The sequence below is a fragment of the Mycteria americana genome, chromosome 2 (genome assembly GCF_035582795.1).
Source record: "Mycteria americana isolate JAX WOST 10 ecotype Jacksonville Zoo and Gardens chromosome 2, USCA_MyAme_1.0, whole genome shotgun sequence".
NCBI classification, from domain to species: Eukaryota; Metazoa; Chordata; class Aves; order Ciconiiformes; family Ciconiidae; genus Mycteria; species Mycteria americana.
The window spans coordinates 147,504,474-147,523,192 of NC_134366.1; the positions used below are offsets into that span (position 1 = coordinate 147,504,474).

General features: G+C 39.6%; 1 protein-coding gene across 1 annotated transcript in view; it reads left to right on the plus strand.

Moving 5' to 3' along the window:
* The window catches only part of NECAB1 (N-terminal EF-hand calcium binding protein 1), a 60,562-nt gene that overhangs the window by 17,978 nt on the left and 23,865 nt on the right, over window positions 1-18,719 (plus strand). The window contains exons 3-4 of the mRNA XM_075495468.1: window positions 5,168-5,193; window positions 7,632-7,729. Coding sequence (XP_075351583.1) covers window positions 5,168-5,193; window positions 7,632-7,729 — 124 coding nt within the window. The remainder of the gene's footprint in view (window positions 1-5,167; window positions 5,194-7,631; window positions 7,730-18,719) is intronic.

Genomic DNA, 18,719 nt, shown 5'->3' on the forward strand with positions numbered 1-18,719 from the left:
CAGAAACCAGTCTGGAAATGAAGTACAGAGAAAAAGGCAAGATGCTGGTCAGAATGAGCTGATTATACAGTTTAGTATTTCATGAGTGAACAAAACAAGTTCACTGAGAATGATTTACACAGTCCTGATGCTAACAGATGCTCTAGTCAGACAGACAAGCTGCAAACAGAGTTGCTTGGAAATTTTCCATATGAATGGTTATTTTTAATGGGAAATTCAGCTTTCTGCAGAAAATATGGGAATTGCTCACACTGGGAAAAATCAAACGGTAATGAGTAGTTTCAATTGCATTGACCTAAATGGAGCTGACCTAGAATGTTTCATTTCGGTTGAGTTCTTCAGAAGATAACATTGGCTTCCTAGCACTGAGCTCATTGCTTAATGGTAGGTGTACTGCAACTTTTAATAGTATTATTAAGACTTTTAGCAACACGGAGATTGTTATAGCTGGGATGATTAAGGTGGCTAGCCAGCTATGTAGTCATTGCATCCCTGTGAATCATTGCCTAATGCAAAGGACTAGGGTTTTTTGTCAGACAAGTTGTTAGTCAGGAAAAACACTTTATTCTCTCCTCTAGTCCTGCCACACACAGACCAGTAAGTGACGATTCTGAAGTTATCACTTGGCCTGGAGCTAAGCATAAGCAAACTAGGCAATTATATAGTGAGGCACAATTTGGGACATTAGAACAGCCGTGACCCCACTGCCTGTGTCAGAGCCCAGAAAGCCAAGTTGGCTGCTGCGTTTGAAAGGCCAGAAGGTGCACAATCCAGCTAGCCCTGGGGTTGAAGAGCAGCAGTGTCCTCAGGGTTCCCCAGGGACCAGCCCCAGGAGCTCTGTCCCACTTTTGCCCCTTCCTCCTCTCCCTTTTCTGTGGCAAGAGGCCAACGCCTGGGCTTGTCCCAGCACTCATCCTACTGATGGCAAAAGGCAGTTTTGCCTCCACTGATAAGAAACCTTGAACAAACCTGAGCGAAAAGGTCTTTGCTGTTGCAAAGGAGCTGTGAGGCAGAATATCCTTAAAATGGAAGTGCACATAGAAGACTCCTTTGCACAACACCCTCTGTAGTGTTGGAGTACTTATGTCACTGACTTGAAGTGGGATGGTATGCAGGCTTTCTTGTTACAAAGAGCTTACAGCTTTTTGGCTGAGATTGTCCATGGATGTCTATTCAGTTAACCTTGCACAGTCTAAGTAACACTTAATTCCTTTCAGTCACAAATTATATGCTTCTACTTAACAATAGGAGATACCAGCCTCAAATTTTCCTCCCTAAAACCAAATTTAGTGAAGAGACGTGCAAATGGGATCCAAAAAAGAGTTGGTTCAAGCCTTTGAAATAAATCTTTCTCATATTTGAGAATGAAGAGATTTGAAGAAGAAAGTGTTATCCTTCTCCGGCTATCATACTCATGGCAATGAATTTCCTAAATTAAGTTCATTCATAAAGCCTTTCATATACTATTGGATTCTTCAATAAAATAACTGCTTTAGATGTCAGCGTCCATAGTTTATATATAATTCCTGTACTGAAGAGATGTCATTGCCTCCTCTTGTGGGCCGGGGAATATATGCTGGTACCTTTGCCTAGAGGTGCCTTTTGTCCCAGAGAATGGTATGTGTCAGGTCAGCGGATGGGGCTGCGGATCGGTGGATTCACACCAGTGGATGGGTGGAATAGCTTTAACCTTCCCTCCTTCCTGGCTGGCCCCAGTCCACAGCTGACTGTGGTGGACAGAACAAGAGCGTGATCACAGCTGCTTTGCCCTCCTACATTTTGGGCCGCTTGCAGAGGTACCACAAATAGGCACTTTTGCCACAGTTCATTCAAGTGAATTTGCTTATATTTCTGTCACTGAGCAACAGGTATGATCAGCTTTGCAGTGATCAGGACAGCTCAGTGGAATATTTGTAATAGTCCTTTAAAAATAGCTCATGTTATTAGGTAGAGAACATTTTAGACACAAAGTCGGGCATGTAAAAGGACTGTATTTAGTAGTCAGAAAGAAAATTGAGAGCAGAAGTTTAAACAATGATCGTGCTGACATGACATGAATGCATTTGGCTGCACCCTATGCTTCAGTTGCTTACCAGGAGTGGAGTGCTGGCACCTGGATGTGAGTCATCCAGCAAATGTTGCAAATAACATATTCAGCATTGCCAGATTATAGGTCTACGCAGGAGCATCCTTGGCATATGTACCCACTGAAATGATGAACAGGTGCCCACTATAACCCTGAGTACTGAGTTGCAGAAACAGCCCTCTGGTGTGCACCTCACTCCTGTACTATTAAATATATTCCAAACTTATTTAATTGCTTCTGTAGCATCCTGCAGGGAGCTCAAAATTGTTTGTATACAGAAAAAGAATTTCTAGGTTTGTTCACAACTGTGTTTGAAGCAGCATGTTATTATTTCTGAGAATGAAATAATCAGTGACACAAAATTATAGTTGCCCTGCCTAGAACAGCATCCCCTTCAAATATGATGCCAAGAACAATGGAAACTCAGAGGGTATTTACAATAGAGAAGGAAATACTATGAGTATGCTAGACTGAAATCCACACTCTTTAGGTCATTTCTACGTTCTGTCACAGGCTTCCTGAAAGCTGCTGCACAAATCACTTTGGACAATAATTTTCTCATTATTCAGGTGCCCAATTCTAACTGAAAATTAATTCAGCACCCAAATACATTTCCATTTTTACTCGTAGTCCACCTGCAGCTGCATCACTTCTGTCAATAGGACTGACAGCGACGTTCTGATGACAGCAACGCTGAAAGCCTCTGAGCCACTCCCTTACTATATCGCTACCACACTGCTGAGGATACTGCAGGAGAACAAGGACCGGAATGGATTTTAACATGAAATTTTGAAAGAGAACATGAATTTGACTGGCTAACAATGTGAAAGGCTGTTTTAAACACAGTTATCAAGCTGTACCTTAAGAAATGCAGAAATGTCTTTTACAAAGAGAAGGCAATAGGGCAGATGGTGCGAAGGGGCAAAAACTGCAGGGACAATGAACAAAAAGTAGGCATCGTAACAGCAAACTCCTGTCATTAACATCATCATATTCTGTCACTGCTTTTCAGTTTAGGCAATGTTCCAGCTTTCAGGGTTTCAGTTTGCATTCAAGGAGTGAATGCCTGTTGACCTAAGAGTTAAGTTTCTCAGCTTCAGCACCGATTCTTACTACAAATTTTATTATACCTGCCACAAAGGTCAGTGGAAAAATCAGATGCCAGACCTATTTGCAGCCATCCAACTTGGCCCATTCAAATGCAGATCAGGTCACCTTTAGTTAATAAAAGTTGTGGGAAAATCTCATTTACATCATCAATTAAAAGTGTTCAGAAGTTTTTATAGCCCTCAGTATGCAAGTTTGTGACAACCCAAGATCACACATTTTCTATCTGTTTCTCTCTCTCATGGAATAAAAGCCAGATGTATGAAGTTAGCATTGGTGAAAATGACTTTAAGATAATGCTGTGTCATCATTTTATTAAAAGGTCAATAAAAAAAGCCCATTAAAAAGATAAGTGAAAAAATCCTAAGTGCAATCAGCCATTCAATATTCACCCCTCAGCAAGATTCAAAAAGGACATTCATGCTTTTAAGTTTCTTTAATAATCAGTTTCTTGTCCTCCTTGGAAGAAAGTCAATATGCTAACTTTCAGAATTGAGCTGTAGGTCAAATAGTTTATCTTTTGACTATTAAAGCCTCAGAGAGAAAATATTGCTTAAGAGAGAAAATATGGCTTAAGAGTTGATCAAGATGAAATCTGTTTGAAATGAACAGTTTTGAATTGTATGGAATACTTGCATACACTTATGTATTATGGTTGTTATGTTATGTATTATGTATTATGGTTGGACTCGATGATCTTAAAGGTCTTTTCCAACCTATATGATTCTGTGATTCTGTATTTATATGGGAATATGGCAATACAGCTTTTCTTTTCACATCACTAGTTTTGCTGAAGTTAGTACTGGTGAAACAGTTTTGTATGGCCAGAAAGGCTTAGAAACTATGTGTGTTTGTCCTGGTTTCATCTGGGATAGAGTTAGTTTTCTTTCCAATAGCTGGTATAGTGCTGTGTGTTGGATTTAGGATGAGAATAATGGTGATAACACACTGATGTTTTAGTTGTGCTAAGTAGTGCTTATACTACTCAAGGACTTTTCAGCTTCCCCTGCTCTGCCAGGTGCACAGAAAGCTGGGAGGGGGCACAGCCAAACTGACCAAAGGGCTATTCCATACCATACGACACCGCCCCTATATAAACTGGGAGGAGTTGGCCAGGGGGCAGCGATCACCGCTCAGGGACGGGCTGGGCATCGGTCAGTAGGTGGTCAGCAGTTGCATCACTTGGGGTTTTTTTCTTGCGTTTTGTTCCTCTCTCTCATTGTTTTCATTACAATTTATTATTATTTTAGTTATTAAACTGTTCTTATCTCAGCCCACGAGTTTTCTTACTTTTGCTCTTCCAATTCTCTCCCCCATCCCACTGGGGGGGAGGGTGAGCGAGTGGCTGTGTGGGGCTTAATTGCCAACTGGGGCTAAACCATGACAGTGCTGATGGGCTATGTCTAGTTTTATCCTCCTGCTGTACCATGTCTCCTGTGGAGCACTACTGCCCAGTGAAGACTACAAATAGGAGAAATCTGTTGGGTTTTCCCCTCATTTAGCATGGAGGGCTGAGCTCTGAGCCATGCTGTCCAGCATGACAGCCACAGAAGAAGAGTACAGGCAGAAAGATGTGGAAAAACCCACCAATTTCTGGTGTTTAGATGGATTTCTGCCAGCACTAGGACCACGTGTGTAAAGCCTGAGGAGCGATGACTCTGCACCATGGTGCCCAAAGGCTAGGTGAGGGGTTTCAAAGGGGCTGCCAGTGAGTAGGAAGGTGCCCGTGGGAACATGACCAGGAAGGGAGGCTGCACCTGCAGCCAGCTACGCACAGCTACAGCCCCCAGCTTAGGACAAGCCTCCCTAAGGCAGCACAGCAAGGCCAGCAAGGGCCGGGCACCCACATCTCCTGCTACAGCCTGGGCACGGAGGCTTCATATCCCAGTCAGGTTAATATTGAGTCCTACTATTTACCAATCCAACAGGAAACATTACTAAGCTCACTAACCTTCTATCCTCTTATCTTTCCAGCAATCTTGACACAGAAGAACTCTGCAGTAAGTTCCTTTTTCTGGCAAGGAGATAATCTGTGCCTGCAGCAGCCCTGTGCAAGTGAACATACCATGTGATCTGATTTCTTTTCTGTTTAATATTTGTAACTCAAACAGAAAATAATTTCCATTGAAAGAACTCCTGGGAGAATGCAGATGGCTTATAATCTTTCAGACTGTCATCCATTACATGCAGAAATTACTTTGAAAATATTTTTCCTAATCAATACTTCACATTCTCTGAGCTGAAAGTATTTTTCTTAATCAATACTTCATATTCTCTGAGCTTCAAGATCTGTTCTGATGTAAAGACAGATAGATACCTTTTATCTTATTTCCCTTTCATGTGAGATTTTTTTTCTAGTTAGTTCATCCTTTTCAGAGGTATGAGTACTTTGGCAATTTTGAAAGAGAAATTAGTACCCCACTGGAGGAAAGTTCATTACTTTCCTCCAACTTGAGCCGGTGAGAACAGCAGTTTGACAAGTTCTACCATCCTCCATCACAAAAGACTCCTGCAAGGCCTAGAATTTGTCCCAGTTACACATTTCTGTGCCCCATTCTGGGCTGTGAGTCATTTCCCCAAAACCCTGCTTGCTCTCCAGCTTATCTTACAGCACCTGATTTAGGAGTGCTGCTTGCAGCAGAAAACAATTCACAGAAAATTTCTGCAAGTCCTCCCACATGATGTCAAAAAAACAGTTATACTTGTCAAAAACAACCTATTTCTGAGGGAAAGATGGCAGCAAATGGTTGCCTGATAAATTTTCCAATGGTCAACAATGTTGAAGACCTATAAAAGCTGAAAACCCTGTCAAGTTGAATGCCAGCTCATTTACTCACCCACAAGATGACTCTACCCATGGCCAAGAACCCACTAAGAGGCACCTCAGTCTGTGGCTTATAAATCTATGACAAGAGGCTCAGCTGAAGTGAATTGGGCTGTGACGACTTCTGCTGGTTCAGAATCTGGCCAAAATTATATACAACTGGCCAAGGAAGACAGGGGGTTTTGTTCCATGAGAGTTTTACTGCTGTTGATGTTGTGCTGGAGGCTTACAGGTTTGCTCAGCCACCTCGGGCTGGCCAGAGGGCTGAGGAGGATCTCAGCCCAGCACTGGCTCTGTTTGCTGCCTGTTTTGGTTAAATATGGGCTGCTTCAGCTGCCTTTTAAATCTTTCATAGATTGCCACTAGGGTGTTTCTCGTCCGTGAATCTGGTACTGAGTTTACTCAACACACATTTAAGCTAGTGATTATATGGCTCTTTCTGAGTTCTCAGCTCTCCTCAGAAATGAAGCTTCACTTCCATGATACTAATTCACAATACGTGTTCATTCTAAATCATTTCGTTCAGCCTCTCAGCAATACCAGGTTATGTCGCAGTGCTCCTGAAACCCTATGCTTTCATGACTCCCCTGAGAAGCTCACGCTGACCTCTTAAAAGCCTCAAAGTATTGCTATTTATTATTTCAAAAAGCTCCTATCTAGTCTTGTTCTTCCTGTCTGCCATTCAGATGTTGTTTTTCATGCTCTTCCAGGTGATCTGATATCTAAATGCCTTGTCTAACACACTCTCTAGCTTTAACATAATTTTCTTTCTGTCTTTTTCACACTTTTTCCTTCCTGTGCCGCCTCCTGTTGTATTTTGCCGCATTGACCAAATGGGAACTCGAGTCGTGATTTCCCAGGGTTGCCTCCTCCTCTAGCTATAATCCCTCTGGATTGAATTATGCCCCCTGATTTTACATCAGCTTTTTCTATTAAAATGCCCTTTGTTTTGAGCAGCTACACAAGGACATCCTGCAACTTACGTTACTTCCATGATTTTTGTTAAAAGTATTTTGCATGCATCATCTTTGTTGAAAATATAATCACGGTACATGGGACTAGAAGCTTATCTGGCCAACTCAAGGTCTCTTCACTTCTCAGAGAGAAATAACTGGTCTCAGCTGACCCCAACTCACAAAAACCCCCACTTGATTGTATCTCCTCTAAGGGCTTTACCAGTGCTATTCATTTTTGTATCAATATAATCAGATTTAGTACATACACATGAAATCTTCATTTCCTGCTAGTAACTGTAAAGTAGACTATTAAACTGAAAATCCAGTTTAGAAAGAAAACGTAGATATTTTGAAAGTAGGTCTCTTTCAGCTCTCAAACTGATATTTTAAATTTTTGTCAATTTGGCAACTCATTTATTGAAAGAAAATGCTTTGAAACACTGATTTTGGTATTTTAAGTACTCCAGGAATTATTTTGAGGGAAATAATACAAAATTTAAAAATAAAATAATCCCTTTCATTGTAACTCTTGTTCATTTTATATATTGAGATAGTTAATAATACCATAACTTAATTCAGACTTGATAAAATTTATTTTTAATGAAATATTGATTTTTCAGGTCATTAATAGATGATGTGGGTTTTCTTCTTCTTTTAGAATATTTTTCCCAGCACTTAGGAGAGTATGAAAATGTTCTATCTGTCTTGGAAGACTTAAACATAACCATACTGAAGGCAATGGACAAAACAAAGAAAGTAAGTAAAAATTGTGAAATTTTCTTTACATTGTATATTTTGTTTATTTGAACATGCATCCAGTATTTTTCTTATGTAGATAAAATTACTAATTCATATTTAAGTTCTTCCACATATACATGTTTGTAGCAAAAGTCCGGTAGGAAAAGGCTTGTCAAAATGGTTGAGTATCAAAGCTGTAAAGCTCTGTCTGCAAAGTATTACAGTTTGGATATAACCAAAATTGTCTTTGTGAATGATCTGAAGAATACTCTTCATATTGTTGTACCAAGAGAGGGTTCCATGTCCCATGCCAAATGTGGGTAAGTATTACCAGCATATCAACATTCGAAAATAGTCTGAATTTGAAAAAATAATCCAAGTTTTTGAGGTAGAAAACATGTTAGTAAAAGATGCTAATGACTTAAACTATATTAATGACTACCATTAAATTAGGTAGGCAAGAGTCATCTGGCGACATACTGGGGAGTCGTATTTATGTTATTGTTAAAGGTAGATTCCAGGATAGTTTAAAAAGATTAAAAAGGGCTGTAATATCTCTCCCCATGTTCCCTGAAGCTGAGCCTCAGTACTTTTATGATTATAAAAGCATCCTGTAGGCAGTGGCTGTGCGTCCCAAATACTTAGTCCCAAAATATAACTGGCCAATGTAAATCACTTGAAAGTATTCCTGAGAGTAACAACAGAAGACATAGAAATTTGAGTTGAGTGAAACATGCTGACCGAGAACAAGATTTCGTTTCCATTTCAGGCATTTTGAACAAAAACAGCACTCTCAGTCAGCAAAGAGGAGGTGTTGGGGCTGTTGCCCACCGGTGCAGTGAGGAGGCATTCACCCCAGAGGGAGGAGACGTTTCTCAGCAGAAGCTTGTTTCTCCATCTGTCCATCTGACGAAGGATGTAGCCGTGCTGCAGGACATGCTAGGCAGCCGATCCACTTGGCACTCAATTCATTACGGTCATACCTGCTCGTTCATACCACATCCCAGCTCGATGTCTGATCAAAAATGCATCAAGACATTGGGTAATATGCTCCTTTTCCCTGGCTGAACAGTTAAATATTCTGTGCAAGGTGCAACAGCTTCAAAAGGTGAGGGAAAGCACAAAACAGGGAAAGAAGTGAACCTAGATCCTTCAAACCCAACCCCAGACCCGCACCACAAGGCTATTCACTTGAAGGCGAGCAGTCAACAACAGAAATTTCAGCCAAAAGTATTCAGTGAGACCCCGTGGGGGGAAAAAAGTCTGATTTTTTCAGTCAATCAATGGAGAGATCAATGGGGAGAAAGCTGTGCTTCTCTAGCAAAGCTATCTTTGGCATTCAGGTGTTTGCAAGAGTGCAGTACTCACACATTTTACATGAACTGCCAAAATAAAAACCTGCAAGTGTAGCTTATTTATTTAGAGCTTGAACCAGTAAGCTGAATGTCTCTCTGTTCACGCTGTGCATCTCTGTTCACACTGTGCATGAAGTGAACGTGGGCTGACTCACTGCCTCATTGGGCTGGACACTGAAAAGCAATAGATTAGTTTATCCTAGCCATGCATAATTTAAAAAAAAAATTAGTCATGTGTATAAACTACTGCTAAAGAGCAGGACATGTCATCTGATAACTACTGGAAGTAAATAGAACACAGCACTTAAGAATTACTTTGGAAGTTAATTACAGAGGAGGAGTTCCAGTAGACTAATCAGAGTTGTGAGAAGTAAGCGTTGGCCTGACTAGAAAATGGATGAGAAAAATCTGGAATATTAATAAGCATTTCATTTGCCTGCTTGAAGAACCCATCTAAGAAAAAAACAACACACCACAATATCATTGAATTTTATTTTCCTGACTGAAGGTTCAAGCTTAATGGGTTTTGTCTCTTTCAGGAATATGCCAACTGACTATTCGTTAGAGGTGGCAGAACTAGAGCAAGGCTAACACTGGAAAAAATACTTTTAATTCCAATTAGTAGACACAATGTGTGAACACAGTCAAACAAAATATGTGTCCTCAAATATTCTAAAATAGAGCTTTCTGCCCAGGATATGCCCATAAACTACAGCTCTGTAAGGAAATTAAATTCTCAGTTCAAACTTGGGATTATTCACAACAGGAACTCAGTTCTCAGGAAACAGATAGGTTATGTGACCTGACTACCTGATAAATCATTGGAGTGCAAATAATAAAATTGCCATCTTAAATAGTCCAAGCTTTTATTGAAGTCTAAAATCTGGAATATATCCACCTAAAATCAGAGCTGGAGGTGGAGCAAAAGCTAGTTAGCATATTGAGACAGCATGGATAAATTACGTTCTTCACCAGTGACACACACTGGATGTGATGTAGCTCCCAGCTCAAGTTGACCCTGCAGCTCAAACAAGCAGGCACTCAGAAACGGGGGGGCTGGTTATGAATGGCCATTGATATGTATGCAGAGCAAGGCTTGGGTTTCCCCTCCTAGTTCAAAATAAAACTGTCATTGCTCTGCCGTTGCAGCCACCTAGTTCCTTAAATAGTCACTGAGTAATGGTAGCAATTATTACAATCTTCTAAGCCATCATCTAGTTGGAAAATTCATATATAGAAAAAATGCCCAGAAATTAAGACCTACACTGTGAAAGCTACAAAGACACGGTGTATCTACAGCGGCTGAGTCAGTTTCCAATGACCAGGACCAAATTTCCAAGGACCAAATTCTCCTATTAAAAACCAAAAGTAAAAACTTCTCAGACTGAACCTGAACTCCACCCTGCAGAGCATGGGGCTGACTACGGACCCAGTACTCAGGGTTGCTGTGAGCTTTCCATCCCCACTGACTTTTCGTGGATTGGAGAAAGCTCAGCGCCTCTATCAGTCTCTGCTCAACTTTCCCAGAGTGCATGCCACTTCAGGTAGGCAGCTCATTCAGTCTTAAATATTTGGGGAGAAAAAGGAGCAACTTAGTACTTCATTCATTTTATTTCTCCAGTTTAGAGTCAGATAAACAATCACCACTCAGTCCATCCTATAGAAAATCCCTGCTTTCCTACCAATTCATGTTGCCCGTACTCAGTAGGTACTTTGCACGAGAGGCAGCTGTGGAATTGAAGCCCTAGAAAAATTGTTCAGCTTCAGTTTCCAAGGAAAACCCAGAGAAGGAAGATGTGTCAGTCTTCAACGAAAAGCTGAACAATGGATCAGAGTGTCTGAAAAATCTAAATACCTAATCTATAAACTCTCCTTATTCCAGACATAACAGAACTAGAAATTTAAAAAACCCTAAATGCAGTTTAATGTACTTCTCTTTACTTTTTGGTGTACGTTAATCTAAGTTGGATAACACCAAAGTCTGTGGCATTATTTGACTCATATCTGTAAATCTAGTACAAAAGTGTGCACCAAGTAGCTTTTGCACATGAAATAGATTTCACTCTTCATGTTGTTTTGTTTCAGTTTTGAAAATCACGTGCATTAACGAATAAATACCTTGGGTTTTGTTTACAAATATTCCCAACCTGTCCAGCCTTTAGTCAGAAAGCTCTCTCACCAAGAGCAACTGGAGTTTGGCTTGGCTACGGATTCCTGGATTTAAATCAAGATCAACCAAATTGTCCCCATCACTCCAAATTATTTCCATGTGTAGATATTTTTAACCCAACAGATTAGCAGATAACTGACATTATCTGCTAATATATCCTGCAAGTTAATTGCAGCATAATTTCTGTGTACTTTATTGCCCTCTGTGGTTTGAAAGAGTTGTCAGCACAGCTTTCCTGAACTGAGCTTTTCTCCACTCTTCCAGTCCTGTGCTATCTGAAAATGAAAATATTGAGTCATCTGCGGGAGAAAATGTTCCAGTGTGTTAGCAGGTTCAAGAAAACTTGAAACCAGACTTCCTTTCACCGTTCGGGGGCCAGATCCCTCCGGCCTATCCGGACTAAATAGCACCTGGGAAGACAGGAAGCCCTTGGTGGTGTAGGAGTGGTTCATGCTCCGTCGCTTGAAGGGAAGGTGCTGAGCTAAAAATACAGAGAAATAGATATAGCAAGGAACATCTTTCAGCAGGGAAAAGACTGAGTTGCATTTGCAAGCAACATACTTTTAATACAAAAGACATCTTACCAAAGAATGCTGGGGAACCTACAGCCCTTCTGTTTTGGTACTGGTCTCTTGTGTTTTATCCTTACACAAGGAAGGGAAACACATACCTGGGGATTTTTAGAGCGACTTACGGCATTTGATATTCGATCATTTCTCTCGTTAGGATGGAAAGTCTGCGTGAGTTGCTTATACAGAACTGGTGAGGACAGATTATTCATTGGTGTCAGTTGTTTTTATTGTACGTGCAAGGTTGGTATTTTCCTGATCAAAGTACAAGCTGGGATAGTTCCGTTTATCTTGTTTCTTCTTCATCTTATATACAGGAAGCATTAAAAATTAAAGACTCAGCAAAACTTTACAAATGCATTGGAAGGCTTGTTTCTTTAAGCCTTTTTTCTCGGATGTCTTTTCTAGCAAAACACAGAAGCATATTTAATTAAAATATTTAATCTTAACTTTTTTATTACCCAAATAAACATAACATTTACAGCAAGCTGCATTTTTATTACTTTCTGTAATACAATGAAGAGAAACTTTGCAACCCACAGCACAGAAAATAAAATCTGTCACTGAATAATGATGTAGATAGATAGATAAAAATAGACCAGGTTTTTTAAGGTGCTTGACATCTTGGTTCTATTGACTTGTGAATACTGAAAATCAGAAACTTACAGACTAAAGAACATGTCTTCCTCGAGTTATCAAGCCATAAAATTGTTGCTATTGGTCAGCTATTCAGTGAGAACAAGTTTTGCTCTATCATTTTTATTTCTGGTATTGCTATAGTGTATTGCAAATGCAACCTGCTGGCAGTGGTGAACTGTTCTGTACTCAGTAAACTAGCAAAAGCTCATTTAATCACCAAAAATGTAATTTTCATATGAAATGAAGTTGGCAATATAGAAGTATTCAGGGGTTTAAACAGGCATCTAGTGGTATTTTAGAAAATCTGGGCTATTCAAGGATGTCCAAGACATCTGCACAGGCCTGACAAATAGCACACAGGACCTCCAGGAGACCCAGGGGCAGGAGGAGACCCCCTTCTGGGGCAGCAGCTGGAAATCAGGTGGGTCTCTGTAGGGCACCAGCCTCCAGTTTAGGTACCTGAATAGCTCTGAGGTCTCTGAATGTTTTTTTCCAGAGGAACTGTCTCACGGAGCAAGAGCTAGTGGTGGCTTGTCCTGATCCGACAGTGCCTTTTATCAAAGTCATAACACCCATTTGAAGTTCACTTTTTTCCACCAGCTGAAGAGCACTCCCCTCTCCTCCTGCCTCCTCTTTTGCCAAAAGCACGGGGTCATTTTCCAGCCAGGACCGATCCCCATGTGTCCCCATTGGCACTTCACTGCCGGTGAAGGCTGGCAGCAGAGGCTTGGGAGGAAGCAGGGACCATTTCAGATGATTTTAAACCCCCTGATCCCTAGGGCAGTTTATGCTGCAGCGCTGGTGAAAGTCTAACCAGAGCTGGCTGGTGGCCAAGTGACTGTGCCAGGGGGATTTCAGGATGGGACATACTTCCTGCTCCATGATTTCAGTGACTGTTGGCTTGAGCCTCACCTAGCCCATTAGTCTATCACGGAGCTGACAGCAGTCTTGACGTACAGCGTACCAGCTCTTAACTTACTGGAGTAACAACTAAAATTCAGACTTTTTGAATTGGCACATTGGTGAAATAGTGGGAACTGGGAATCAATGAGAGCAGCTGAGCCCAGCAGAGATGCTTCCTCAGGAGAGTGGCACTAAGTGCCCAGGTAGTTGGGTTTTTTTCCTTGCAAATGGAGGCCACTCCGTGAGCTGTCTCCAAAGTGACTTAAGACCGCCATACCTGTTGTAAAAGTGATCCGACCTCCAGCAACAAAAAGCTTCATATCTAAGCTGTTTCTTAGGTTATATTGGCTATATTTATTAGATCATATATTTTAATTTCAAAAGGAAGTAGTGCAATATATATTTTTTTTTAAGTAAACTGAAACTGGCTTTTATAGTTAACAGTGCTTATAAGACAAAACTTTGACCCAGTGAGTAAGAGTGGAGCTTGATCCTATATAACTTCATATCCGAAGTGCAAATCCAGTAACTATAACGCAACAGCAACATCCTGGATGGACTTGGGTAGGACTTTTGTACAGCCAATGAAAGCATTTATGAACAGCAAAATGAGAAATTAAAATCTAAAGTAAAGGGAACATCAAAATAACCAAGAAGGACTGTCAGCACAGTAGGAAATTGTTTCAACAAATATTGAAGATCTCCCCTTAATCTGTTCTTCTGTGTCGTCTTTTCATCATCCTTATTTCATTGACCTCATTCCATTTCTTTACATCTCTTTTCTTCCTCAAAAGAACAGCAAGATCTTTTTTCCATAGATGAAAGCCAGGAAGTGCTTTGGCTAGAATAGTTAACGTACACTTTTTCAAAACTGAATCAAGAGAGAGATGACCTCTGAGTGCACACTCCTTCGGTAAATACTGAGGTACAGTTCTTTCGGAGACAAAAGCACTGCAGACTTCCATAGAAAGGAATGGCAGGCAAACATAGGAAATGAGGGATGGGACACTGCAAAATTTCTCCTTTTCAGACTCTAAAGTCTCATGTTCTTTGCTTTGGAGTGACTTTCTTTCCTCCTTTGCAACTATTTTATGAAGGACACCAAATGATCTGTCTGTGATAGCTGGGGACCAGCCTCAGTGAACTAGCAAACACCACTTAAGCAGCAGCAACCATGACTGGTTTACACCCAGCATTTAAATATGCAAAACATAAACATAATAAGTTTAGGATGCAAATGAAAGATAATTCTTATTCAATAGAGCAATCAAGTTCTGGAATAGCCTTCCAAGCATTTGGGGGCAAAAAAACGTAACTGCTTTTTACACGTTGCTTGCAAAAACATAGGGGAGTGTGTGGTGTGCAACAGCAAGATGCTGGATTCAGTGACTGACATAGCATGTCTAATTCTTTGCTCCTATGAAATTATTCATTTTTCTGCTTTGCTCAAAAAAAACCCAAAGCTAAGTGAAGCAGCCTTGTTATTACTGGAAAACTTCTTGAATAGTCTAAAAATAGGAGCCAGTCAAAGTAAAAGAGAAGATTATAGGAGCTGAAGGAGTAACACAGGGATATGCAATTTACTTACTGATGGTGCATTTATAGTAATTATGTAAATCACTGCACTCTGGAGGGTTGATACCCATTAGAAACCAGAATACCTAGATTTTTTTAATTGCATATTTGAGTAATAGTAACAGTAGTGATTATGTAAATTATATTGCAAAAAAAAACTGAAAAAAAAGCTAGACAAGCATATGTCAACAATAGAGTTCCACAACTAACATTCTGTTTGAGCAAAAATGAAGTTTTACTTCACTGAAAGGGTTATCAAGCATTGGAATAGGCTGTCCAGGGAAGTAGTTGAGTCACCATCCCTGGAGGTATTTAAAAGATGTTTGGATGAGGTGCTTAGGGACATGGTGTAGTGGTGGTCTTGGTAGTGTTGGGTTTACAGCTGGACTTGATGATCTTAAAGGTCTTTTCCAACCTATACAATTCTGTGATCCTGTGATTCTGTGATTGGGTTTGGTGGGGGTTTTTGTTTTCTCAAAATCTGTGTTAAATTGGCTGGCCCCACTTTTTGCACATGATTAGAATTTATTAACAGTTTCCACAGAATCTAGTCTGGTTCTCTTTGAGATTGCACTTTTTACAAATGCACCTTTTGCAGAATGAATGTAATGAATAGCTGCTGACAAGAATAACTTAAGGCAGGTATTACTCAGTTTATTCTGATTATTAATTTTCATGCATTGGCTTTGAATCCATTCATTTGTTCCTTGCATTCATCACTAAGTTTTTTTCAGGTCAGCATCAGTCTAAAATACCATAGCCATCTCCCATCTTGATGTTTTAAAATGGACAAAATATCCAGATTCCACTGGAAATGAAAAGCCAGAACAAAAAGGAGTTATTAATTTTATTATTTCTCATAAAGAAATAGAAATCTGTTCAGGATGAAGATTACATAAAACACTGAAGGCAGACAGATGAAGTTCAAGACATAAAGAGCAGCAGTGGTACATACTGCAGCATGCAGTGATTAATACTTAATACTGTAAGCCAACTGACAAAAATACTGCAATCTAATGTATTTCTTAACTGCACACAGTTAATTCTTCCTGTATATTTGATTTCTTCAGACTGTCTTTTAATGACAGTTAACTCTATTGCACTAGTTTAATTGGACATATATTGTATCTCCTTCCATTACAGTGAGTAGGGGTTTTGATTCTCATACTTACTTAGAATATTAAAAGATCATAGATGAAGAAGAGTGTTTCACAAAGAGTGAGTACTTTCTGAATTCCACATCAGAAAACATCCTCTCAGAATATTTATCATCCAGCTAGTCAAGCAAACTGCAGACTCGGGATTTATCTATCTTGCATTAATGGTGCCTTTTCACATCCTACCAGCTATCTTCAGGTACCTTCAGTGGCTAGGCACCACTTGTATGGATGTCGTAAGTTAATACCATGGAGGGGAATAAGGGTTGAAAGATTTGCTGTAAATTTGTGCTTTTCACAGAGGAGACAAAGGGAAAGACAGAGCCAGAAAACCAATAAAAGATGTGGCTGCCTACAGATTAGGCATTATGTGCCCTGCACTACCAGTGCCCAGCCTCGAGAATACAAAATTGAATGGAGAAAAAAACCATCCTACCCTTCTGGGCACATGTTGGTTAAGTTGCAGAAAAAAATGCATGAATTGTTGGGCCAAAAGGAGAACAAAAGAAGATTCTTTCAGTCAAAAAGTAGTTCCATTTTTCATTCTAAGAGAAAGATAGCAAGAATTTCAAAATTTCATACATACCGTTCATTCAAAGAAATGACAGGTATGGTGCTGCTCCCACCTCCATTTCTCACAGGCATTTCCTTAAGCTCTAATACTAGACCAAGCATACCCCTCTAAAATATTAACAGTGTTCAACATTAGATCTACAAAATGAGAGAGCATTCTAAAGGAATTGTTGAAGAAAGTCCTAAAGATTGGACTTTCTTGACTGAAGTCTGAAGAATTGTCAAAGGTTGTTCAATAAAAAATAGAAAAAAGTGGAGTAAAGCAGATGCCTTCAATGCATTTTTGTGTTGTTTAGATTTCAAAGCTTTATCAAGTTAAAATTCTGGTGGGAATTTTTCAACCAATCCTTTTTGAGTAATCAGAACTCAACAAAGGGATAAAAAGTAGTAACATCAAAATATCAGAGCAATAAATGAACTTGTTACTAAGCTCCAGGTGCACCAGGCTTTTAAGAACTGTTCCTATTTGCAGGCATACTTGTTTCTCATATTCTACTTTTTCTAGCTAAAAAAGTTATAAAACTGATTAAAAGCAGTCTGTAAATGCCTAAAAAGAACCATCTGGAACATTTTTTCTTTTGACCATGGATGACGTGACCTAAATTCTGTGGGTTGTTTTTTTATCATTCCCTAATTTCTGATGAGACCAACTTGCCAGTGGTTAGAACTGAAGTCTGGATCCTTTTTGCATAAATCCATGTACTCAACTGTTCATCTGTAAACTCAGCTGAAGAGAGGAATGCTGGGGACAGTGCTAAATATATCACCAGTTGCACCCTGCTACAAGGCAGAGAGGACCCTATGAATAAACAGCTATTTTTATCTAGGGACATTATTAAATGAGGTTTTGGAATTTCATTTGATAGGATTTTCTATCTATAAAATTTATTTAAAATCGTGACTCTTAGTGCAAGTCTAGTCAAACGCAGATAAATTCAAAAAGCTGCAAGCAATTAATTCTGAGCAGTCGTGCAAGGATATTCCAGAGATTCACCCCTTTCCTCTGAGCTCCTTATCAGAGCAATGGAAACTCTTGGGAATTTCTTTGATCTTTTTTGTGGAAATCTTATACCTACTGGGTCAGAAAGAGACAATGCTCAAATTTTTGCTGGTAGCAGAGAAGATGTGTTAAATAGTCAGAACTTAAACAAAAAAAAACCCACCAAACCTTAATTAAGTTAATATCCTTACCTTTAAACATAAAAGCGGATAGAAATAACTTCACAGCAGAAAAAGAAACATTTAACCTAGCCATTCTCCTGTCGATACCTATCAAAACTACCAACAGCTTTGATGTTTTCCTTGTATTCCTTCAACCTTTTCCCAGGAGCAATGGCATTAGACATATCCCTGCTACTGCTGATAGAAAGCACAGACAAAACACAGTTTCTTGTCTTTAAGCTACATGGTGCACTTAACAGCAGTTAAATAGGAGTTACTTTTTATCCATGTATGAATTTTGTACATACTATTATTGCAATAAGAGTGCATTACTTCTTCAGTAATCCCAGTAAAGGAGAGTGGTAGACTCTTGTGGTGTTCTGATGGATGCTATTACAAATGTCTCTCAATATTCTCCTATAATCACCCATGGCTGCCTATTTTATTTCATTGCTCTTATGTCAGCACTGCAGGTGGTCCATAGAGATTGTCACTGTTCCAGTTCTCTAGGTAGAGTTTAAACTTGTAATTTATTCCGAATATAATACTTTGATAAAGCTGTAAAGTTTGTGCCACACTCTAAAATTGAAGTTGAATCTATTTAATAGGTTGGCATGTTATGCCTTTGCTCACTCTTACAACAAAGATGCCGTAAAAGCTGCGTTTGTGTGAAGTCAACACAGTGAGCATCTCTGGATCTGGCTTCTGTTGAAATTACGATTTTATTCTGACTCTGTTCTGACTCCTTCCCACGGTCTGAAGAATTAGATCTTAGTGATTGAAATGGAAAAGGATTGAATTCTTTTTCATTTTAGTACAGTTATTCTGACTAACTTAATATCCTCAATTTAAAGTTGTAACCCAGGGCATTGTCCCCCTAATGTAGGATCTAAACACACAGGGCAG